This window comes from Anomaloglossus baeobatrachus, chromosome 4 (genome assembly GCF_048569485.1).
Source record: "Anomaloglossus baeobatrachus isolate aAnoBae1 chromosome 4, aAnoBae1.hap1, whole genome shotgun sequence".
Lineage (NCBI taxonomy): Eukaryota > Metazoa > Chordata > Amphibia > Anura > Aromobatidae > Anomaloglossus > Anomaloglossus baeobatrachus.
In genome coordinates this window covers 185,314,795-185,338,893 of record NC_134356.1, presented here as the reverse complement: position 1 = coordinate 185,338,893, position 24,099 = coordinate 185,314,795, and the positions used below count along the sequence as shown (strand labels likewise).

General features: G+C 52.1%; 1 protein-coding gene across 1 annotated transcript in view; it reads left to right on the top strand.

The window, feature by feature from the left end:
* LARS1 (leucyl-tRNA synthetase 1) overlaps positions 1-24,099 on the top strand; it is a 165,435-nt gene that overhangs the window by 25,168 nt on the left and 116,168 nt on the right. Inside the window, exons 4-6 of the mRNA XM_075344601.1 lie at positions 6,688-6,768; positions 6,858-6,998; positions 7,372-7,533. Coding sequence (XP_075200716.1) covers positions 6,688-6,768; positions 6,858-6,998; positions 7,372-7,533 — 384 coding nt within the window. The remainder of the gene's footprint in view (positions 1-6,687; positions 6,769-6,857; positions 6,999-7,371; positions 7,534-24,099) is intronic.

Genomic DNA, 24,099 nt, shown 5'->3' with positions numbered 1-24,099 from the left:
CTGTGTCCCCGTGGGGACCGAGCACAGCAACACTCCAGCATTGCTGGGTGTGCTAGTGCACCGGGGACCGCGGCGCTGACCGGGTTAAATGTGCCATTACACACTCAGCGTCGCTGAGTGTGTTGATGTAGGGGGACTACCGCGCTGACCGCCGCCGCCATGTTTAACACTGAGGCGCGGCTGGGACTTGTAGTGCGCCGGGGACTTCCGCGCGGCCGCGCTTTTACGGCGGCCACGCTTATTACTCGAGTCCCCGGCTTTTGCGGCCTAGTCTTTCTTCCTCCCGCCCACAGCCCTGACAAGCAGGGGAAGGGCGGGACGCTGTACAGACGAGCAGCAATGAGGGCTGGAGAATGCTTTGCATACTCCACCCCCCTCACTGTGCACTGTGGAGCACCAGTTCCCGCACTTTCTGGGTCACGCCCACGGCTCCCTCCTCTCCTCAGGACGCCGGCAGCCATTCCTGTCAGCTCCTCGGACGCTGCAGAGGGGGACAAATTCTGGGAGACCCAGGCAGGGATTCTGGTGGTCTCACAACCGCTTTAAGCGGGTGGTAAGCAGCACCTGTGGTGCTAGCCCCATTGTGCAGAAGTGTAATTATATGTTTATGGTATATACTTTACACTGTATAGTGCACAGTTGTTTTCTGGCTATATACCCTATTGTGTTGCTCAGGGAAGACAATAGCATGGCGCCCACAAAAGGCAGGGGTGCCAAAACACAGGCTTACTATACTGCCTGCGCCGCATGTACGACGCCGCTACCGGCAGGTTCCACTGACCCTCATTGTGTGCACTGCTCGGCCCCTACTGCACTTGCTCAGCCGGAGCCTCTGCTAAGAGGGGCCCAGGGGGAGCCACCTGCTGACACTCTCCAGGTGACAGGGACGGAGTTTGCAGTCTTTACGGATAAACTCTCTGAAACTATGGCTAAGATACTAGAAGCCTTGCAGTCCAGACCGGTATCTCAGCACAGGGACTCTGTTGAGTCATTGTTCCCTGGCCCCCCTCAGTTGGACCAACAATGTCCCCCCGGGGTATCTCATAGATCCCAGGCTGGGGGCTCTGACACGGACCCCAGCCCCAGACCGATTAAGCGAGCTCGCTTGGAAATTCCCTCGACATCATCATGTTGTTCAGGGTCTCAGCGAGGGGAATCTCTGGTTGATGACGCGGAGACAGCTGATCAGGATTCTGATCCTGAGGCCGCTCTCAATCTTGATACTCCGGACGGGGACGCCATAGTGAACGATCTTATTGCGTCCATCAATCGAATGTTGGATATTTCTCCCTCAGCTCCTCCGGTGGAGGAGTCAGCTTCTCAGCAGGAGAAATTCCGTTTCAGGTTTCCCAAGCGTACACCGAGTATGTTTCTGGACCACTCTGATTTCAGAGAGGCAGTCCAGAATCACCATGATTGTCCAGATAAGCGTTTTTCTAAGCGCCTTAAGGATACACGTTATCCCTTTCCCCCTGACGTGGTCAAAGGTTGGACTCAGTGTCCCAAAGTGGATCCTCCAATCTCCAGACTGGCGGCTAGATCCATACTTGCAGTTGAAGATGGGGCTTCACTCAAAGATGCCACTGACAGGCAGATGGAGCTCTGGTTGAAATCCATCTATGAAGCTATCGGCGCTTCTTTTGCCCCAGCATTCGCAGCCGTATGGGCGCTACAAGCTATATCAGCAGGTCAAGCGCAAATTGACGCAGCCACACGCACTTCCGCGCCGCAGGTGGCGTCCATAACCGCTCAGACGTCTTACGCTATTAATGCTGTCCTGGACTCTGCGAGCCGTACGGCGGTTGCATCCGCCAATTCGGTGGTACTCCGCAGGGCCTTGTGGCTACGGGAATGGAAGGCAGATTCTGCTTCCAAAAAGCGCTTAACTAGTTTGCCAATTTCTGGCGACCGATTGTTTGGCGAGCGTTTGGATGAAATCATCAAACAATCCAAGGGAAAGGATACATCCTTACCCCAGCCCAAACCGAACATACCCCAACAGAGGAGGGGGCAGTCGAGGTTTCGGTCCTTTCGGGGCGCGGGCAGGTCCCAATTCCCCTCGTCCAAAAGGCCTCAGAAAGATCAAAGGAACTCTGATTCATGGCGGTCTAAGTCACGTCCTAAAAAGACCACAGGAGGTGCCGCTACCAAAGCGGCTTCCTCATGACTTTCGGCCTCCGCAATCTGCATCCTCGGTCGGTGGCAGGCTCTCCCGCTTTTGCGACACCTGGCTGCCACGGGTAAAAGACCGCTGGGTGAGAGACATTCTGTCTCACGGTTACAAGATAGAGTTCACCTCTCGTCCCCCGACTCGATTCTTCAGGTCATCCCCGCCTCCCGAGCGAGCCGAGGCTCTTCTGCAGGCGCTGGGCACTCTGAAGGCAGAAGGAGTGGTGGTCCCTGTTCCTCTTCAGCAACAGGGTCACGGTTTTTACTCCAACCTGTTTGTGGTCCCAAAGAAGGACGGGTCTTTCCGTCCTGTCCTGGACCTGAAACTGCTCAACAAACACGTAAAGACCAGGCGGTTCCGGATGGAATCCCTCCGCTCCGTCATCGCCTCAATGTCCCAGGGAGATTTCCTTGCATCGATCGATATCAAAGATGCTTATCTCCACGTACCGATTGCTCCAGAGCACCAGCGCTTCTTGCGCTTCGCCATAGGAGACGAACACCTGCAGTTCGTGGCACTGCCGTTCGGCCTGGCAACAGCCCCACGGGTTTTCACCAAGGTTATAGCTACTGTAGTAGCGGTCCTCCACTCTCAGGGTCACTCGGTGATCCCTTACTTGGACGATCTCCTGATCAAGGCACCCTCTCAAGAGGCATGCCAACACAGCCTCGACGCTACTCTGGAGACTCTCCAGAGTTTCGGGTGGATCATCAATTTTCCAAAGTCAAATCTGACACCGGCCCAATCGCTGACATATCTTGGCATGGAGTTTCATACCCTCTCAGCGATAGTGAAGCTTCCGCTGATCAAGCAGCGGTCGCTACAGAAGGGGGTACAATCTCTCCTTCAAGGTCAGGCACACCCCTTGAGGCGCCTCATGCACTTCCTGGGGAAGATGGTGGCAGCATTGGAGGCAGTCCCTTTCGCGCAGTTTCACCTGCGTCCTCTTCAATGGGACATCCTTCGCAAATGGGACAGGAAGCCGACGTCCCTCGACAGGAACGTCTCTCTCTCTCAGGCGACCAAAGCTTCCCTTCGGTGGTGGCTTCTTCCCACTTCATTATCGAAGGGGAAATCCTTCCTACCCCCATCCTGGGAGGTGGTCACGACGGACGCGAGTCTGTCAGGGTGGGGAGCGGTTTTTCTCCACCACAGGGCTCAGGGTACGTGGACCCGGCAAGAGTCCTCACTTCAGATCAATGTTCTGGAAATACGGGCAGTGTACCTTGCCCTGAAAGCGTTCCAGCAGTGGCTGGAAGGCAAGCAGATCCGAATTCAGTCGGACAATTCCACAGCGGTGGCATACATCAACCACCAAGGCGGCACACGCAGTCGGCAAGCCTTCCAGGAAGTCCGGCGGATCTTGATGTGGGTGGAAGCCACGGCCTCCACCATCTCTGCAGTTCACATCCCGGGCGTGGAAAACTGGGAAGCAGATTATCTCAGTCGCCAGGGCATGGACGCAGGGGAATGGTCCCTTCACCCGGACGTGTTTCAGGAGATCTGTTGCCGCTGGGGGGTGCCGGACGTCGACCTCATGGCGTCCCGGCACAACAACAAGGTACCGACGTTCATGGCACGGTCTCAAGATCCCAGAGCTATGGCGGCAGACGCCTTAGTTCAGGATTGGTCGCAGTTTCAGCTCCCTTATGTGTTTCCTCCGCTGGCACTGTTGCCCAGAGTGTTACGCAAGATCAGGGCCGACTGCCGCCGCGTCATCCTCGTCGCTCCAGACTGGCCGAGGAGGTCGTGGTACCCGGATCTGTGGCATCTCACGGTCGGCCAACCGTGGGCACTACCAGACCGACCAGACTTGCTGTCTCAAGGGCCGTTTTTCCATCTGAATTCTGCGGCCCTCAACCTGACTGTGTGGCCATTGAGTCCTGGATCCTAGCGTCTTCAGGATTATCTCAAGACGTCATTGCCACTATGAGACAGGCTAGGAAACCAACGTCCGCCAAGATCTACCACAGGACGTGAAAAATTTTCCTGTCATGGTGCTCTGCTTAGGGTTTTTCTCCCTGGCCTTTTGCCTTGCCCACTTTTCTGTCCTTCCTTCAATCTGGACTTGAAAAGGGTTTGTCGGTCGGCTCCCTTAAGGGACAAGTCTCAGCGCTCTCTGTGTTTTTCCAGAAGCGCCTAGCCAGACTTCCACAGGTACGCACGTTCCTGCAGGGGGTTTGTCACATCGTTCCTCCTTACAAGCGGCCGTTAGAACCCTGGGATCTGAACAGGGTGCTGGTGGCTCTTCAGAAACCACCATTCGAGCCAATGAGGGATATTTCTCTCTCACGCCTTTCGCAGAAAGTGGTCTTCCTAGTAGCAGTCACCTCTCTTCGGAGAGTGTCTGAGCTAGCAGCGTTGTCGTGCAAAGCCCCTTTCCTGGTGTTTCACCAGGACAAGGTGGTTCTGCGTCCGGTTCCGGAATTTCTCCCCAAGGTGGTATCCCCTTTTCATCTCAATCAGGATATCTCCTTACCCTCTTTTTGTCCTCATCCAGTTCACCAATGTGAAAAGGATTTGCACTTGTTAGATCTGGTGAGAGCACTCAGACTCTACATTTTTCGTACGGCGCCTCTGCGCCGCTCGGATGCACTCTTTGTCCTTGTCGCTGGCCAGCGTAAAGGGTCACAGGCTTCCAAATCAACCCTGGCTCGGTGGATCAAGGAGCCAATTCTCGAAGCTTACCGTTCTGCTGGGCTTCCGGTTCCCGCAGGGCTGAAGGCCCATTCTACCAGAGCCGTGGGCGCGTCCTGGGCTTTGATGCACCAGGCTACGGCTCAGCAGGTGTGTCAGGCGGTTACCTGGTCGAGCCTGCACACTTTCACGAAACACTATCAGGTGCATACCTATGCTTCGGCGGATGCCAGCCTAGGTAGACGAGTCCTTCAGGCGGCGGTTGCCCACCTGTAGGAAGGGGCCGTTTTACGGCTCTATTACGAGGTATTATTTTACCCACCCAGGGACTGCTTTTGGACGTCCCAATTGTCTGGGTCTCCCAATGGAGCGACAAAGAAGAAGGGAATTTTGTTTACTTACCGTAAATTCCTTTTCTTCTAGCTCCAATTGGGAGACCCAGCACCCGCCCCTGTTTTTTTGTGTACACATGTTGTTCATGTTGAATGGTTTCAGTTCTCCGATATTCCTTCGGATTGAATTTACTTTAAACCAGTTTATAATTTTTTTCCTCCTTCTTGCTTTTGCACCAAAACTGAGGAGCCCGTGGGAGCACGGGGGGTGTATAGGCAGAAGGGGAGGGGCTTTACACTTTTAGTGTAATACTTTGTGCGGCCTCCGGAGGCATAGCCTATACACCCAATTGTCTGGGTCTCCCAATTGGAGCTAGAAGAAAAGGAATTTACGGTAAGTAAACAAAATTCCCTTCTTCGGCTCCAATCACGCCGCTGGGCTAGTCTCAGAACAAGCAGCCCTGGTTTGTCGTTCTTCCTTCCTGAGTTTCACTTGAACGATATGATCCTACTTCCATTTTCCTCTTTTCTCCTAAGGCGGTTCACTCCTTTCTCCTTTTGGGTGAGATGCAGTACAATTCTCTTGTGAACAGTTCTGTTCTTCTCGTTCTCATCCTCCTGACCGGTCTCTAAGATATATTGTACTTGGTCAACTCAGTGCCCCTTTTCAATGCCCAGTTCCTTAGCTGTTCGGATTTCTAGTTCAGGATCCAGAGAGTCTCCATAACTGTCTACCATTCTGGACACATACTTGGCAGATGACAGAGTGCCCTCACTGGGATTCCGGTTTTTTGTTTACCTGTGCCTGATGCCCTCCGGATCATTTGTCTTCAGGCCTTTATTTGGCAGCTCTCTAGGCTGTTTTTAAGTTCTAGAGGGTACACACCTTTCTTGCTTTTTTCCTGTTAGTTTCAAGCCTAGGCTAAAGGACCTTGCAAATTAATGTGCTGGTTACCAACCTGAGAATATCGTCTCTGCTCTTTTATACTTGTAGTCCTTTCTCTTGCCACCCTTGGGGATTGCTTTGGGACATCCCATGATAACCTGTATTCCCCAATGAAACGATTGAGAAAAAAGATTTTGGGTACCCACCGTAAAATCGCCTTCTCGGATCCTTCATTTGGGGACACAGCTCCCGCCCTTTTTAAATGTTTTTATTGAGCCGGTCTGCCTTTTATTTCAGGTTGCTTCTACTGCTTTCACACTAACTGATCAGCTTAGCTCCAGTCGGTGGGTGTATACTACTGAGGAGCAGCTAACTTTTTTTTGCGTGGTGTCAGCCTCCTAGTGACAGCAGCATACACCCATTGTTGCCTGTGTCCCTCCAATGAAATCTCAGAGAAAGAGATTTTACAGTGAGTTCCCAAAATCTTCTTGAAAATTTCATCCAAGTTTTGGGAAAACCACTTTAAAACCAAAATGTAGAGAGAAAATATTATTAAAACCAATTACATTATTAGTGGCAACTAAAAAAGCCAACATTAAAGGGGAAACATAAAACATTTACAGAACCATCTGATGAGCTTACTTTTTTGTTTTCTTGTATAGTTTTCTCTAGGCTTCCAGAGGCTGAAGGGTAAGACATGCCTGTTCCCATTTGGCCTTCATTGTACCGGCATGCCCATCAAGGTAAGAATCCGTCAGATTTTGCTGAGACACAGTTGATTACTCTTCTCTATGACTTTCGTGAAGTCAAGTAACATGATTTCATCTGGCAGGCATGTGCAGATAAGCTGAAAAGAGAAATGGAGTTGTATGGCTGCCCACCACAATTTCCTGAGGAGGAGGAAGAGGATGATGAGCCATCCTCTAAGAAAGAGGACGAAATAGTTATAAAGGACAAAGCTAAGGGAAAAAAGGTAAAGAATGATTAAAAAGAATCGGTGAGCATTAGAATTCAGTGTCGTGTTATCCCTTTTTTTTCTTTTTAGAAGTAAATTGTTAAATGGTCGTTACTGAGTCTGACATTGTCAGCACCGATCAGACTTTGTAGGGAGGCTCTTTATTCATAAGGGGAATTTGTAGAATTCTGCTGTACTTTTTCTGATTATTCCTCTGGAAACCTAAGATAAAAATGCTTCAGAATTGCTATTTTATGAGAGAAAATAATTGATGAAGCCGTCAGGAGAGCAGACAGGTGGTCTCCGGAGACTTTGGTAATGCATATATGATATAGGATAGGAAGAAATGTGTTTGTTGTATCTGTTCTAAAAATCGATCTCTGTTTGACAGAGTAAAGCTGCAGCAAAGAGTGGTTCATCCAAATACCAGTGGGGAATAATGAAGTCTCTGGGGCTGTCTGATGAAGAGATTGTGAGCTTTTCTGAGGCTGAACATTGGCTCGGATATTTCCCTCCTTTAACAATAGAAGACCTCAAACGTATGGGGCTAAAGGTAAGTTTATCTTGTAAGCTTATGTTCAGTGCTGTAAATGTAACATAACAATTGGACTTTACTTAACAGAATTCCATATCATTGCTTGCTAGAAATGTTGTGCCACATAACAATACAAGTAAAGAAACCTTGCAGATTGGGGCATCTGAACTTTTTCTTCTTGGATTCACCAACCAGAACCCAATAGTATCTTGGTATCTTCTGAGCTCTGATTATGATTAAAGAACAATGAAACCATCAGTTTTTTAATGTTGCAGGTATTTTAATTGCTTGCAGATCAGTAAAGGTCTGGGTCCGGAGACCCCTACCTATCACTAAGAAGTCCCTGAGAAGTACGCAGCTCAGCTACAGAACTATATAGCTCCTGCCAAAGCGGCAACTCACAGCTGAGTACAGCTATAGAATCCTATGCTATCTATTGAATTCGTACTCTGCTCTGTGAATACACTCATTCAGGAACTGTCGACTGAGTTGCGTACTTTTCGGGAAGTTTTGAGCAATTGATATGGACCCCCACCGATCTGCAGGCATTTAAAGTGCCTGCAACATATAATAAAAATACTGAAAAAATTAATCCAGGACTATGTTGTTAAAATGTGTATACACCAATGAAAGTCTTGAGATCAAAGCTAAAGTTTAGAAAAATTACAATTACAAAGAATTACAAAATTCTAGTTAACAATAATTCAACCACATTTCAGTCAATTTCATCATCAAATAGGTGCCAGCAAACAGTTGCTTAACAAAGAAAACCCCTTCTCATTTCATAGTGTTAGCAATGGCACCACATGGAAGAGACATGTCACAAGAGCTGAGAAAGAAAATAATTTCTTTACACAAAAAGGTGATGGCTACAAAAAAATCAGCAAAGCTTATCAGTCAAAATACTGTAGCAAAAGTGATACATAAATTTAACAAAGATGTAACTGTAACCATCTCCTAGAGATGCCCATGCCGACTGTGGAAGTTAACACCTAAATACGAGCCTCTTTTAATGAGAAGGTTTAAAGAAAATAGACATTTAAGTTCACTGCAGTAAGCTAAAGAAGTAGAAAGGAAAACTAGTGTTTTTCTGACGCCTCATTGGGGGACACAGGACCATGGGTGTTATGCTGCTTATCCATAGGAGGACACTAAGTAGATGCAAAGATGTTAGCTCCTCCCCTGCAGTATACACCCCGTGGCCCAGCCAGGCTACTTCAGTTTTAGCTTAGTGTCTATAGGAGGCACATCTCTGCAGACTACTGCAGCAAGAATTTATTTGTTTTTAGAGGGCGACGGTTTCCTTCGGGGACCGATTTCCCAAAACCATCAACAGGCGGGAATGCGGAGTATCACCTCCCCGTACCCCCTCCTGCGACGCTGGATCCTGGGCTGTTACTCACTGGACGACGGGTCTCACAGGCACCGAATTTCCAGAGCCCAGAGCAGATGAAAACTTCCTCAGTCCCTCTTGCAGGCTCTGAGGTGATACATGCTCCGCACCAGCGTGACCAGGCAGCAAGCATCAGACTGCCATCTCCACAGGAGCTGAGGTGAGATCAATCCGATTTTCCAGAGCAGATGAAAAACTTCCTCAGTCCCTCTGGCAGGCTCTGAGTTGATACATTGCACCAGCGTGACCAGGCAGAGACTGCCATCTCCACATGAGGTGAGATCCTTCTGATTTCCAGAGCAAATAAAAAACTTCCTCAGTTCCTCTGGCAGGCTCTGAGTTGATCTAAGCTCTGTGACCGGGGGCTTAAGAAAGGAGAGGCAGCTTCAAGGAATTGGAGCAAAGGTCACACTGACTGGATGCACATGGGCTGATTGCAGACTCCTGCATAGCATTCCACCTGTGGTGGAGGGAGGGGGAGAGCCCTCAGGACTCAGTGCACCTGCAGTTGCGGTACACTTATAGTTTTTTCTGTCCACCATTGCTGTGCAGGGCTGGAGGGGGGAAGGGGAGTCCCTTCCCACCATTTTCTTTATATTATATTTTCTCATGCCTTCTTGTCAGAGCTAAGCCCCGTCCCCTCCAATACTTGATAAGCCATGCCCCCTCACGAAAGCGCACGTATTTCTCCTCACACAGGAGCCCTGCAGAGCATTGCTCCCTGTTGTTGTGATCAGAGCCTGTGGTTATAGCCTCACCTGCACATTAATGTGCACCTAATGTGCAGGTGAGTTATAGCCTCTCCTGCACATTAGGTCTGCAGAGCATTGCTCCCTCATTACAATCAGAGTTTGTGGCTCATCAGCCAGAGGCTGCAGTCACATGTTTTATGCCCTGCACGACTACAGCAACAACTACAAGACTTTTAATGCATCCTGCCACACTGAGCTACTAGGGGATGATAGCACCTCTTCCTTCTGTGAATACGGTGCCCCTGTAACTACCCCCCCCACCACCACCACCACCACTGCAGCAACTGCTGCCAGCCCAGAACCGACGGCGCCCAGTCCCCCGGAATGGGCACAGTTCCCAGAACCTGGTGCTGGCTATGCAACTTTGTCCTCACACCCCTCGGGGCCCCTGGACAGAACGGAGCCTGTTGACACCTCCTATAGAGGGTCCTTCTGATAAGAATCTGTCCTCTGCTTCACCGGTTGCAGATCAGAAAAAGGGCATGACCCCCATGGTTCTCCCTCTGGGGTACACAGATGGGGTTCTCCCACATGTTCCGCAGTCTGAGGAGCTGGAGGAAGGGGAATGATGTTTGTACCGGGATGATTCCTTGGTTTCAACCTCCCCGAGCGATCAAGCTGCGATGGACTCCCTTATTGCAGCAATTAACCAAAACTCTGCATGTGGAAGATCTCCCATCCACTACTACTGACCATGCGGTCTCCTTTAAAAGGGTGAAGAAACCTCAAAAAAAAAAAATGTTTTCTGACGGCGCTTCGGTATCCGTAAACTCGTGGAGTCCCGGTACCCCTTTGGCTTAGCTGTCTCTAAGGGCTGGGCCGATCCGGCCTCGGTGGACCCTCACCCGGCTTCCGCCTGCCTGAAGGACCCTCCTGTCTTTTTACTTGATGGGTCCTCCTTCAAGGACCCGACAGACAGACAAATGGAGCAGCTTGATCACTCCGCCTTGAGGCTGCGGGTCCCTCTCCCCTTCCGTGTGGGTCGCACAGGCACCAGGACTACCAGTTTCCCTCAGACCCTCACAGATGTAACAGTTCACATTGCTGCGGCGGCAGAGTACCTCATGCAGGCCTCCCTTGACGCTGCTACCTGCGCAGTTATTGCCGCCTCAAATACCATAGCCATCCGTAAGGCCCTCTGGTTCCGATAATGGAGAGCGGACTCTGTCTCTAAGAAGCCTCTCACAGTACTCCTTTCCAGACCGATGGTTTTCCGATCGTCTGGACAGGCTCTTTTTTTTGTCTGACGCCACAGGAGGAAAAGAGTACCTCCCTACCCCAACTCTAGCCCAGGATGTTTTTTTATAGACACGCAGGGCCCGACCTTCTCAGCCCTCCCCGAGTCCACCTCGTCCTGGCAGTCTAGACAAAGACCAAGGAGTCTCGTCCTCCTCCGTCTGGGCTGCCGCCTCAGACCACAAATGGGTACAATACCTTGTGTCTTCTGGTTACCACATTGAATTCCGGACCTGATTCTCTGGGCAGTCTTTTCTCTCAAACCCCCCCAAAGGCTCCAAAACAACACGAGGCCTTCTCAGCGATCCACTCCCTCCTGGACCTCTAACACCTGAGCAAACATGTGCACGTAAGGAGATTCAGAATGGAATTCCTAGGGTCCATTATTACCTTTATGGTCAAAGGAGAATTCCTTGCCTCCCTAGCTATCAGGGACGCGTACCTGCACATACCCATCGCTCCAGCTCACCAAAAGATCCTCCGCTTCGCTGTTCAGGACTTCTTTGTATCATTTGTGGCCCTACCCTCGGCTCTGCCACAGCACCAAGGGTCTTAACAAAGGTCATGGCGGCCGCCATGAGTGCCCTTCACGCCATGAGAGTGGCTGTTCTGCCTTGCTTGGATGACCTCCTCATCAAGGGCTCAACCAGCGTGCAGATCTCTGTGGGCAACCTATCCCGCTTAGGGCGGCTTCTGACTCCAGTCAAATCATCCCCGGTCCCGTCAAAATCCGTCACCTCCATGGGCATGTCCCTGGACACCCTTCGGGTCTTGATATTTCTCCCTCAAGACAAGGCGAGCGCTCTACAACAAGCGGTACACTGCCTTCTACATACTCCTCTCGCTCCATACGATTCAGTATGAGAGTGCTAGGTAGGATAGCGGCGGCTATAGAGGCAGTACTGCTTGTTTAGCCACACCACCGCCCACTGCAGCTTGCGCTTCTAGCTGCCTGGGACAAGAGCAACTTTTTTCCTTTGACGAACTTTTCTCCTGACACCTTCAGTCAGGTATGCGCTTTGCTGATGGCTTCAGTCCTCTTAAATATCGAGAGGGAGTTTTTCTCCCCCAAGTGAACTGGCTACTCCAGACCATGGACGCCAGCCTCTTAGTTGGGGGAGCAGCGTACTGACTCTACACTGCTTGGGGATGTTGGACGCCCCAGGAGTCTTCCCTTCCCAGAAATCATCCTGAAAATCAGTGCGATCTTTCTCGCGCTCAGGTCATTCCCCCCTTCTGCTAGCAGGTCGTTTGATTCGGGTCCAATTGGACAATGCAACAGCTGTGGCGTAGGTCAGTCGGCAGGGAGGTACCAGCAGCAAGACAGCTTATTTCAAGGTCCTCAGGATCCTCACCTGGGCCGAATCGACGGGGGTCTGTGTTTTCAGCGTTACACATACCGGGAGTAGAGAACTGGGTGGCGGACCTTCTAGGTCGCCAAGGCCTGGCCGTCGGAGAGTGTTTTCTCCACCCAGAAGTGTTCCCACACATCTGCACTCGCTCGGGTATACCAGACGTGGATCTAATGGCCTCAAGGTTGAACGCAAAGGTACCCGCGTTCTTAGCCAGGTCACGTGATCCACAGTCCATCGGCGCGGATACTCTAGTCTCCTGAAGTCGCTTCCGTCTACCTTACATGTTTTTCGCCTCTGCCCCTGCTGCCGCAAGTAATCAGGAAGATCAAGGCAGAAGGAGTCCCGGTGATACTAATAGCACCGGACTAGCCCAGGTGCGCCTGGTATGCCGAATTAGTAAAATTGCTCATGGCGCCTCGTAAGCATCCCAGACCTGCTGACCCAAGGGCCCATTTCCCATCAGAACTCCAGAGCCCTGAAGCTTAAGGCCAGGCCATTGAGACCTGGAGTTTAACAAGAGCGAGATTCTCTCCCGCGGTCATCTCCACCATGTACAGTGCCCGAAAGCCAGCCTTCATCCCGTATTTACCACCGTACATGGAAAACTTTCCTTTCCCAGTGCAGGGAATCTAATGTCCAACCTATGCCTCTGGCGATCCTCAGAATTCTTGATTTTTTTTTTTTGCAGTCAGGTTGCAAAAGGGGTTGGCCCTCACCTCCCTTAAGGGGCAGGTTTCATCTCTCTCAATATTCTATCAATACCGCCTAGCTTGCAATCTGCAAGTCAAGACTTTCCTCAAGGGCGTTTCCCATCTACTTCCCCCGTGTAAACTGTCACTGGACCCATGGGACCTCAATCTCGTTTTTGACGGTATCCAGGCTCCCCCTTTGAACCTTTTAAGGAATCTTCTCTTGCTCTTCTGTCCTGGAAGGTAACATTCTTAGTGGCGATTACGTCCATCAGACAAGTTTCGGAACTGTGGCAGCACTCGCTTGCCGCGAACCCTTTCTGATCTTTCATCAGGACAAGGTGGTTCTACGCCCCATTCCGGATTTTCTTCCGAAGGTTACTTCCCCGTTTCATATGAACGAGGATATTGTTCTGCCTTCCTTTTGTCCACACCCAGTCCATACGGTGGAAAGGTTCCTATATTCGCTAGACCTTGTGAGGGCTCTCAGATATTACGTACCCAGGACAGCCCCTTTAGGAACATGGACTCCTTGTTCGTCATTCCTGAAAGGCCTAAGAAAGGAGACACAGCTTCATAGGCAACGCTGGCTCGCTAGATTCGCTCTGCGATCCAGGAGGTCCTCCGCTTGCAACTCAAGCCCATTCCTAGTGGGCTGCGGACTTATTCCACGCTAGCAATTGGTGCCTCTTGAGCCATTAGCCATCAGGCTTTAGTGGAACAGGGGTGTAAGGCTGCGACCTGGTCTTGCCTACATACTGTTTCAAAGCATTACCGAGTCCATATCCAGGCTTCGGCTGAGGCGAACCTAGGTAGGAAAATTCTGCAAACGATAGTGGAGCACCTATCTCAGTAGGCGCTCCTGGCTATTTGGGACTGGTTCCTAGTCCTTGGGTTGCGTTGTTTGTTTACCCACCCAGGGACTGCTTTAGGACGTCCCATGGTCCTGTGTCCCCCAATGAGGCGTCAGAGAAAAACTGATTTTTGTGTACTCACCGTAAAATCATTTTCTCTTAGCCATCATTGGGGGACACAGCACCCTCCCTGTTGGGCCTTAGCTTTTTCTCTCTCAGTACTATTTTGTTATGAGTATTCACTCACGTTTTTTGTTACTTGTTCTCCTACTGCTTGTGTACTAAAACTGAAGTAGCCTGGCTGGGCCAGGTGGTGTATACTGCAGGGGAGGAGCTAACATCTTTGCATCTACTTAGTCTCCTCCTGTGGATAAGCAGCATAACACCCATGGTCCTGTGTCCCCCAATGATGGCTAAGAGAAAACGATTTTACGGTGAGTACACGAAAATCCATTTTTCCCATGACACAATACGTCGTACACTGCAGAGGAATGGCATGCACGGTTGTTATTCATGGAGAAAGCCTCTTCTAAAGCCCATGTACAAAAAAGCTCGCCTACAATAAGTCATAACCCATGTTAAAAAATATGAAGACTACTGGGGCACCATACTCTGGAGTCATGTGATCAATCTAACTGTTTTTAGAACTGCTGACTTCAAAAGTTCGCAAAAGTGACGAGTACAAAAACAAATGCACAATGTGTACAGTGAAAAATGGTGGTAACAGTGTCCTTATGTGGATGAGTGCTACTGGTGTTGGGGAGCTACATTTCATAGATAGTATCATGAATTCACAGATGGTCCTGCTCTGTAGTGAGAGAGAAGATGCTGCCATCACTCCATGCTCTTGGTAGACGTGCACTTTCTTTATCGTTCCTATGGGAGACCCAGACATTAGGTGTATAGCTTCTGCCTCCGGAGGACACACAAAGTACTACACTCAAAAGTGTAGCTCCTCCCTCTGAGCTTATACACCCCCTGGAGAAACCAGATCTAGCCAGTTCATTGCTTTGTGTTCAGGAGGCATACATCCACACATGCATTCTCATCTGATTTTTCATTTTTGGAAAGAGTTTGAAGAAAAGCGGGTCCAAGTCTGGACCCCCGGCATGTCCCTTCTCACCCCACTGTGTCGGCGGTGCTGTTAAGGTTGATTCCAAGGATGGAGCCTTACATGCCGTGCTCCTTCACCATCCCTCGGGCTCTGGCTTGAAGTGGGAGCCAGCACGGTTCTCCATGCTTTGCAGGAGACCGGTCTCCATCCGCAGCCCTTCAGGATCCTGCTGGACGGAGCACTCATCCCCAGGGACCTGGCCCTGCGTCTCAGCAAGCTAAGTACCTGAGACGTTTATTTCTTTGTCGCTCCATTGGGAGACCCAGACAATTGGGTGTATAGCTTCTGCCTCCGGAGGCCACACAAAGTATTACACTTAAAAGTGTAAAGCCCCTCCCCTTCTGCCTATACACCCCCGTGCCTCACGGGATCCTCAGTTTTTATGCTTTGTGCGAAGGAGGCTGACATCCACGCATAGCTCCACATCTTAGTCAGCAGCAGCTGCTGACTATGTCGGATGGAAGAAAAGAGGGCCCATAACAGGGCCCCCAGCATGCTCCCTTCTCACCCCACTCTGGTCGGCGGTGTTGTTAAGGTTGAGGTACCCATTGCGGGTACATAGGCAGGAGCCACATGCTGTTTTCCTTCCCCATCCCTTAATGGGCTCTGGGTGAAGTGGGATCCTAATCGGTCTCCAGGCACTGGGACCGTGCTCCCTCCGCAGCCCCTGGGGAATCTGCTGGACAGGAGCCGGGTATCGTCAGGGACAAGGCCCTGCTACTGTGAGGTACTCTGTGTCCCCTTGGGGGACCGCGCATGGAGCGCTTGTGCCATACACACTGCAGCACTGCTGGGTGTGTTAGTGCGCCGGGGACTACCGCGCCGACCGCGCTTATTTGCCGGCCGCGCTTATAACTTTAGTCCCCGGCTTTTGCGGCCTAGTATCGCATATTCCCGCCCCCAGGCCTGCCAGTCAGGGGAAGGGCGGGACGCTGCACTGGACATCAGCGCTGAGGGCTGGAGCATACTTTGTATCCTCCTCCCCCCTCACTCAGCACAGTGGGGCATCAGATTCCCGCACTTTCTAGGGCACGCCCACGGCCCCCTCCTCCCCACAGAACGCCGGCAGCCATTCCTGTCAGCACTTCTGACGCTGGAGAGGAGAGACAACACGGCTCTGGGAGGCCCAGGCAGGGAATCTGGTGATCACACAACCGCTTTGAGCGGTCGGTAAGCAGCACCTGTGGTGCTGGCCCCACTGAGTGCCGAAGTGTACATATATATATATGCTTATATGCTATAGATTTACACTGTACGGTCGCACTGTTGATTTTTGGCTATATACCCTCCTGGATTGTACTCAGAGGAGACAACAGCATGTCGTCCGCAAAAAGCAAGGGTGCCAAAGCACAGGCTTACTTTGCAACCTGTACCTCATGTGCGGCTATACTACCGGCAGGTTCCACCGACCCTCATTGTGTGCAATGCTCGGCCCCTGTGGCACTTACTCAGCCGGAGCCTCTGCTACTGGTGGCCCAGGTGGAACCACCTGCTACCACTGTCCAGGTGACAGGGACGGAGTTTGCAGTATTTGCTGACAAACTGTCTGCGAGTATGGATAAATGGTCTGCTAAGATACTAGAAGCCTTACAGTCCAGACCCGGTGACTCAGGCCCCGGGCACTGTTGAACCATTGACCCCAGGCCCCCCTCAGTTGGAGCAGCAAAGTGCTCCTGGGGTGACTCATAGGTCCCAGGGTGAGGTCTCTGACACGGACCGCAGTCCCAGGCCGCCTAAGCGGGCTCGCTGGGAAATTCCCTCGACTTCATCACACTGTTCAGGGTCTCAGCAGGAGGACTCTCTGGATGATGAAGCGGAGGTAGCAGATCAGGATTCTGATCCTGAGGCCGCTCTCAACCTAGATACACCTGAAGGTGACGCCATAGTGAATGACCTTATAGCGACCATCAATCAGGTGTTGGATCTTTCTCCCCCAGCTCCTCCAATTGAGGAGTCAGCTTCTCAGCAGGAGAAATTCCGTTTCAGGTTTCCCAAGCGTACATTGAGTACGTTTCTGGATCACTCTGACTTCAGAGAGGCAGTCCATAAACACCGAGCTTGTCCAGATAAGCGTTTTTCCAAGCGCCTTAAGGATACACGTTATCCCTTCCCCCCTGACGTTGTCAAGGGCTGGGCTCAGTGTCCCAAGGTGGATCCTCCAGTCTCCAGACTGGCGGCTAGATCCATAGTTGCAGTGGAAGATGGGGCTTCACTCAAAGATGCCACTGACAGACAGATGGAGCTCTGGTTGAAATCCATCTATGAAGCTATCGGCGCGTCTTTTGCTCCAGCATTCGCAGCCGTATGGGCACTCCAAGCTATCTCAGCTTGTCATGCGCAGATTAATGCAGTCACACGTACGTCTGCTCCGCAAGTGGTGTCCTTAACCTCTCAGGCGTCGGCGTTTGCGTCCTACGCCATTAATGCTGTCCTGGACTCTGCGAGCCGTACGGCGGTAGCATCCGCCAATTCGGTGGTAGTCCGCAGGGCCATGTGGCTACGTGAATGGAAGGCAGACTCTGCTTCCAAAAAGTTCTTAACCGGTTTGCCATTTTCTGGCGACCGCCTGTTTGGTGAGCGATTGGATGAAATCATTAAACAATCCAAGGGAAAGGACTCATCCTTACCCCAGTCCAAACCAAACAGACCTCAACCACGGAGGGTACAATCGAGGTTTCGGTCCTTTCGGTCCGCGGGCAGGTCTCAATTCTCCTCGTCCAAAAGGCCTCAGAAGGATCAGAGGAACTCCGATTCATGGCGGTCTAAGTCACGTCCTAAAAAGACCGCCGGAGGAACCGCTCCCAAAGCGGCCTCCTCATGACTTTCGGCCTCCTCACACCGCATCCTCGGTCGGTGGCAGGCTTTCCCGCTTTTGCGACGCCTGGCTGCCACAGGTAAAAGACCGTTGGGTGAGAGACATTCTGTCTCACGGTTACAGGATAGAGTTCAGCTCTCATCCTCCGACTCGATTCTTCAGAACATCTCCGCCCCCCGAGCGAGCCGATGCTCTTCTTCAGGCAGTGTGCACTCTGAAGGCAGAAGGAGTGGTGATCCCTGTTCCCTTTCAGCAACAGGGTCACGGTTTTTACTCCAACTTGTTCGTGGTGCCGAAAAAGGACGGATCCTTCCGTCCTGTTCTGGACCTAAAACTGCTCAACAAACAGGCGGTTCCGGATGGAATCGCTCCGCTCCGTCGTCGCCTCAATGTCCCAAGGAGATTTCCTAGCATCAATCGACATCACAGATGCTTATCTCCACGTACCGATTGCTCCAGAGCATCAGCGCTTCCTGCGTTTCGCCATAGGGGACGAACACCTTCAGTTCGTGGCACTGCCTTTCGGCCTGGCGACAGCCCCACGGGTCTTCACCAAGGTCATGGCAACAGTAGTAGCAGTTCTGCACTCTCAGGGACACTCGGTGATCCCTTACTTGGACGATCTGCTTGTCAAGGCACCCTCTCAAGTGGCATGCCAACACAGCCTGAACATTGCTCTGGAGACTCTCCAGAGTTTCGGGTGGATCATCAATTTTCCAAAGTCAAATCTGACACCGGCCCAATCACTGACATATCTTGGCATGGAGTTTCATACTCTCTCAGCGATAGTGAAGCTTCCGCTGGACAAACAGCGTTCACTACAGACAGGGGTGCAATCTCTCCTTCAAGGCCAGTCACACCCCTTGAGGCGCCTCATGCACTTCCTAGGGAAGATGGTAGCAGCAATGGAGGCAGTTCCTTTTGCGCAGTTTCACCTGCGTCCACTTCAATGGGACATTCTCCGCAAATGGGACAGGAAGTCGACGTCCCTCGACAGGAACGTCTCCCTTTCTCGGGCAGCCAAGGCTTCCCTTCAGTGGTGGCTTCTTCCCACTTCTCTGTTGAAGGGGAAATCCTTCCTGCCCCTATCCTGGGCTGTGGTCACGACGGACGCGAGCCTGTCAGGGTGGGGAGCGGTCTTTCTCCACCACAGGGCTCAGGGTACTTGGACTCAGCCAGAGTCCTCCCTTCAGATCAATGTTCTGGAGATAAGGGCAGTGTATCTTGCCCTAAAGGCGTTCCAGCCGTGGCTGGAAGGCAAGCAGATCCGAATTCAGTCGGACAACTCCACAGCGGTGGCATACATCAACCACCAAGGCGGAACACGCAGTCGGCAAGCCTTCCAGGAAGTCCGACGGATTCTGCTATGGGTGGAAGCCACAGCCTCCACCATATCCGCAGTTCACATCCCGGGCGTAGAAAACTGGGAAGCAGACTTTCTCAGCCACCAGGGCATGGACGCAGGGGAATGGTCCCTTCACCCGGACGTGTTTCAGGAGATCTGTTGCCGCTGGGGGATGCCGGACGTCGACCTAATGGCGTCCCGGCACAACAACAAGGTCCCGACATTCATGGCACGGTCTCAAGATCACAGAGCTCTGGCGGCAGACGCCTTAGTTCAGGATTGGTCGCAGTTTCAACTCCCTTATGTGTTTCCTCCTCTGGCACTGTTGCCCAGAGTGTTACGCAAGATCAGGTCCGACTGCCGCCGCGCCATCCTCGTCGCTCCAGACTGGCCGAGGAGGTCGTGGTACCCAGATCTGTGGCATCTCACGGTGGGCCAACCGTGGGCACTACCAGACCGACCAGACTTGCTGTCTCAAGGGCCGTTTTTCCATCTGAATTCTGCGGCCCTCAACCTGACTGTGTGGCCATTGAGTCCTGGATCCTAGCGTCTTCAGGGTTATCTCAAGAGGTCATTGCCACTATGAGGCAGGCTAGGAAACCAACGTCCGCCAGACTGTATCCTGCTGGAGTGGTAGTAGTCTTTTGGCCTGAGCCATATACAGCTGCAATTCCATCTTGCTGTAAGTAAGGAAACCAACGTCCGCCAAGATCTACCACAGGACGTGGAGGATATTCTTATCTTGGTGCTCTGATCAGGGTTTTTCTCCCTGGCCATTTGCCTTGCCCACTTTTCTTTCCTTCCTTCAATCCGGATTGGAAAAAGGTTAGTCGCTCGGCTCCCTTAAGGGTCAAGTCTCAGCGCTCTCTGTGTTTTTTCAGAAGCGCCTAGCCAGACTTCCACAGGTACGCACGTTCCTGCAGGGGGTTTGTCACATAGTCCCTCCTTACAAGCGGCCGTTAGAACCCTGGGATCTGAACAGGGTGCTGATGGCTCTTCAGAAACCACCTTTCGAGCCAATGAGGGATATTTCTCTCTCACGCCTTTCGCAGAAAGTGGCCTTCCTAGTATCAGTCACATCACTTCGGAGAGTGTCTGAGCTAGCAGCGCTGTCATGCAAAGCCCCTTTCCTGGTGTTTCACCAGGACAAGGTGGTTCTGCGTCCGGTTCCGGAATTTCTCCCTAAGGTGGTATCCCCCTTTCATCTCAATCAGGATATCTCCTTACCCTCTTTTTTTGTCCTCATCCAGTTCACCAATGTGAAAGGGATTTGCACTTGTTAGATCTGGTGAGAGCACTCAGACTCTACATTTCTCGTACGGCGCCCCTGCGCCGCTCGGATGCACTCTTTGTCCTTGTCGCTAGCCAGCGTAAAGGGTCACAGGCTTCCAAATCAACCCTGGCTCGGTGGATCAAGGAACCAATTCTCGAAGCTTACCGATCTTCTGGGCTTCCGGTTCCATCAGGGCTGAGGGCCCATTCTACCAGAGCCGTGGGTGCATCCTGGGCTTTGCGGCACCAGGCTACGGCTCAGCAGGTGTGTCAGGCAGCTACCTGGTCGAGCCTGCACACTTTCACGAAACACTATCAGGTGCATACCTATGCTTCGGCAGATGCCAGCCTAGGTAGGCGAGTCCTTCAGGCGGCGGTTGCCCACCTGTAGGAAGGGGCCGTCTTACGGCTCTATTACGAGGTTTTACTTTACCCACCCAGGGACTGCTTTTGGACGTCCCAATTGTCTGGGTCTCCCAATGGAGCGACAAAGAAGAAGGGAATTTTGTTTACTTACCGTAAATTCCTTTTCTTCTAGCTCCAATTGGGAGACCCAGCACCCGCCCCTGTTCCCTTCGGGCTGTTGTTCTTTGTGTACACATGTTGTTCATGTTGAATGGTTTCAGTTCTCCGAAATTTCTTCGGATTGAATTTACTTTAAACCAATTTATAACTTTTCCTCCTTCTTGCTTTTGCACCAAAACTGAGGAGCCCGTGAGGCACGGGGGTGTATAGGCAGAAGGGGAGGGGCTTTACACTTTTAAGTGTAATACTTTGTGTGGCCTCCGGAGGCAGAAGCTATACACCCAATTGTCTGGGTCTCCCAATTGGAGCTAGAAGAAAAGGAATTTACGGTAAGTAAACAAAATTCCCTTCATTCTGGGGGTCCCTGTACTTTATTGTTGTGGGAGAGTGTGCTGAGTGAGTTTTCTGACATTTCCGGCCGGTTCTCTGGCTGTCGCCTGAGAACCGCGCCGATGGTGCCTGCGCGCCGGCCGCACCGCTCAAATTTAGGCCCCGGCTTCGCCGGAGGCCTACTTTCGGTTTCACTGCCCTCGCATGTCATTCATGCAGAGGGACAGTGCGGCTCCGCCCAGCGGCTGTTTTGCACAGGGGAGAGACACTCCTCACTGAGTACATGTCTCCTCCCCTGTAAGTCTCTTTGGCCCTCCAGACCCTGCTCTCAGAGTTGGTCCCGCCCCCTCTCCTCGCTCCGGCGCCATTTTATCAGCGTTTTTCTCTGCGATCATCACTGGCTGCAGCATCCCTGCTGAGGTGCTTGGGGTCCGGGCTTTGGGATCTGGAGGGAACACAACACCGCTCCAGCGGTCTGGTAAGCCACAACCTCTGGTTGTGGGCCTCTGTATATACTCTCTGGGGGTCACTCTAGCAGAGCCCCCACTTCAGCAGCATGTCTCACACGAGGAGCAAGGCTCCAAAGCTATATTCAGTATGCACTGCATGTAAGCTCGTGCTGCCTAATCCGAGCACATTTCCACATTGTGATGCCTGCTCTAACCTGGCGGTGCCTCAGCCTGGAATCGCACCCACAGTGGTCCCTCCGGCTGCTCCGGCTCCGGTGACTGAACCCCCGGCTTGGGTAGAATCCTTATCTAGGTCTATCTCCCAGTCTTTTGCCGACTCCATGGGACAGCTGTGCCGGACTTTGCTGAACATGCATCAGCCCCCTTTACAGGGTGCCTCTGCTGCTAGGGCTCTCTCAGCGGAGCTCACAGAGGATTCTTCATCTGGTCCCAGGCCCCGTCCTCCTAAGAGGAGACGTAGGGCTCCCTCCCCTTCCTCGTCCCGCGGCTCTGTTTCAGAGGCTGACTCGCAGGACGAGGAGGATGCCTTTACAGGGGGCTCGGATGCTACCTCCATGTGCCCCATTGATCTGTCCGAAAGTGACTCAGATGTTAGTGATTTGATTGCGTCCATTAATTCTGTACTGGACCTCAATCCGCCAGTATCAGAGGAGCAACCCTCTCTGGCAGAAAAGCACCAGTTTACCTTGCCTAAGAGGACAAAGAGTGTGTTCTTTAACCACTCCAGTTTTCAGGCCGCTGTGACCAAGCCTAGGGCCTGTCCTGACAAACGCTTCCCAAAGCGTGGTTCTGATGACCGTTTTTCCTTTCCACCTGAGGTGGTCAAGGAGTGGGCTCATTCACCAAAGGTAGACCCCCCGGTGTCTAGACTTTCAGCCCGGACCGTGGTATCAGTGGCTGATGGCACCTCTCTTAAGGATTCCACTGAACGTCAGGTTGACCTTCTGGCCAAATCTGTATATGAGGCGGCAGGGGCCTCGTTCTCCCCATCTTTTGCAGCAGTGTGGGCTCTCAAAGCCATCTCTGCTTCTCTAGAGGAGATGCATTCCCTCGCCAGGGAATCTATGCCCGAGATGGTTGCCTTAACTTCCCAAGCTTCCGCTTTTTCATCCTATGCCATGTCTGCCATGCTGGAGGCTTCTCACCGCACTGCGGTGGCTTCGGCTAATTCCCTCGCTATCCGCAGGATCTTGTGGGTTCGAGAGTGGAAGGCAGATGCTTCTTCAAAGAAGTACCTTGCGGGGCTCCCTTTTGCTGGGTCCCGGCTGTTCGGAGAACAGCTGGATGAAATTATTAAGGAAGCTACTGGCGGGAAGAGTACTTCCATGCCACAAACCAAAACCAGGAAACCTGTCCAGGGTAGGAACCAGTCGATGTTTCGTTCCTTTCGTTCCTCCAACTGGTCGTCCTCTAAACCCTCGGCCTCGTCCACTAACTCGGCCAAGGACCAAAAATCCAACTGGCGCACAAAGGCGCGTCCACAGAAGACCGTAGGAGGTGCTGCCACTAAGACAGCCTCCTCTTGACTATCTGTCCGCGCCAGCAACGTCCTTAGTCGGTGGCAGGCTCTCCCACTTTGGCGACGCGTGGTTTCAACACGTCTCCGATCAGTGGGTGCGGGATGTCATCTCCCACGGCTACAGGATAGAATTCTCTTCCAGCCCGCCAAACTGATTTTTTCTGTCAACTTCCCCCTGTTCCAAGGCCTCCGCCTTCTCTCAGGCCGTGGCATCCTTGCAGGCCAACGGAGTAATTGTACCGGTTCCTACCCGGGAACGGTTCAGAGGTTTCTACTCAAATCTCTTCCTAGTCCCCAAAAAGGACGGTTCCTTCCGGCCCATCCTGGATCTCAAGCTTCTCAACAAGCATGTTCAGGTGCGGCATTTTCTCATGGAATCTCTGCGGTCAGTCATTGCCTCAATGACCCAAGAGGATTTCCTGGCATCCATCGACATCAGAGATGCCTATCTGCATGTGCCAATTGCAGTTTCACACCAGCATTGGCTACGTTTTGCAATCTGAGAGGAACATTTCCAATTCGTGGCTCTCCCCTTCGGGTTAGCCACGGCCCCTCGAGTATTCACCAAGGTCATGGCAGCAGTGATTGCGGTCCTGCACCTACAGGGGTTGGCAGTGATCCCTTACCTGGACGACCTTCTAGTCAAGGCTTCATCCAGCGCAGACTGTCAGCGGAGTGTCTCGCTCACTCTCGCCACTCTAGCCCAATTCGGGTGGCTTGTCAATCTTCCCAAATCCACTCTGACTCCGACCCAGAGTCTCACGTACCTAGGGATGCAGTTCGAGACTCTTCCGGCACTTGTGAAGTTGCCCTTGATCAAACAGCAATCCCTCCAACTGGCGGTGCGCTCTCTGCTGAGGCCCCGCCGTTATTCCATCAGGCACCTGATGCAGGTGCTGGGTCAGATGGTGGCGT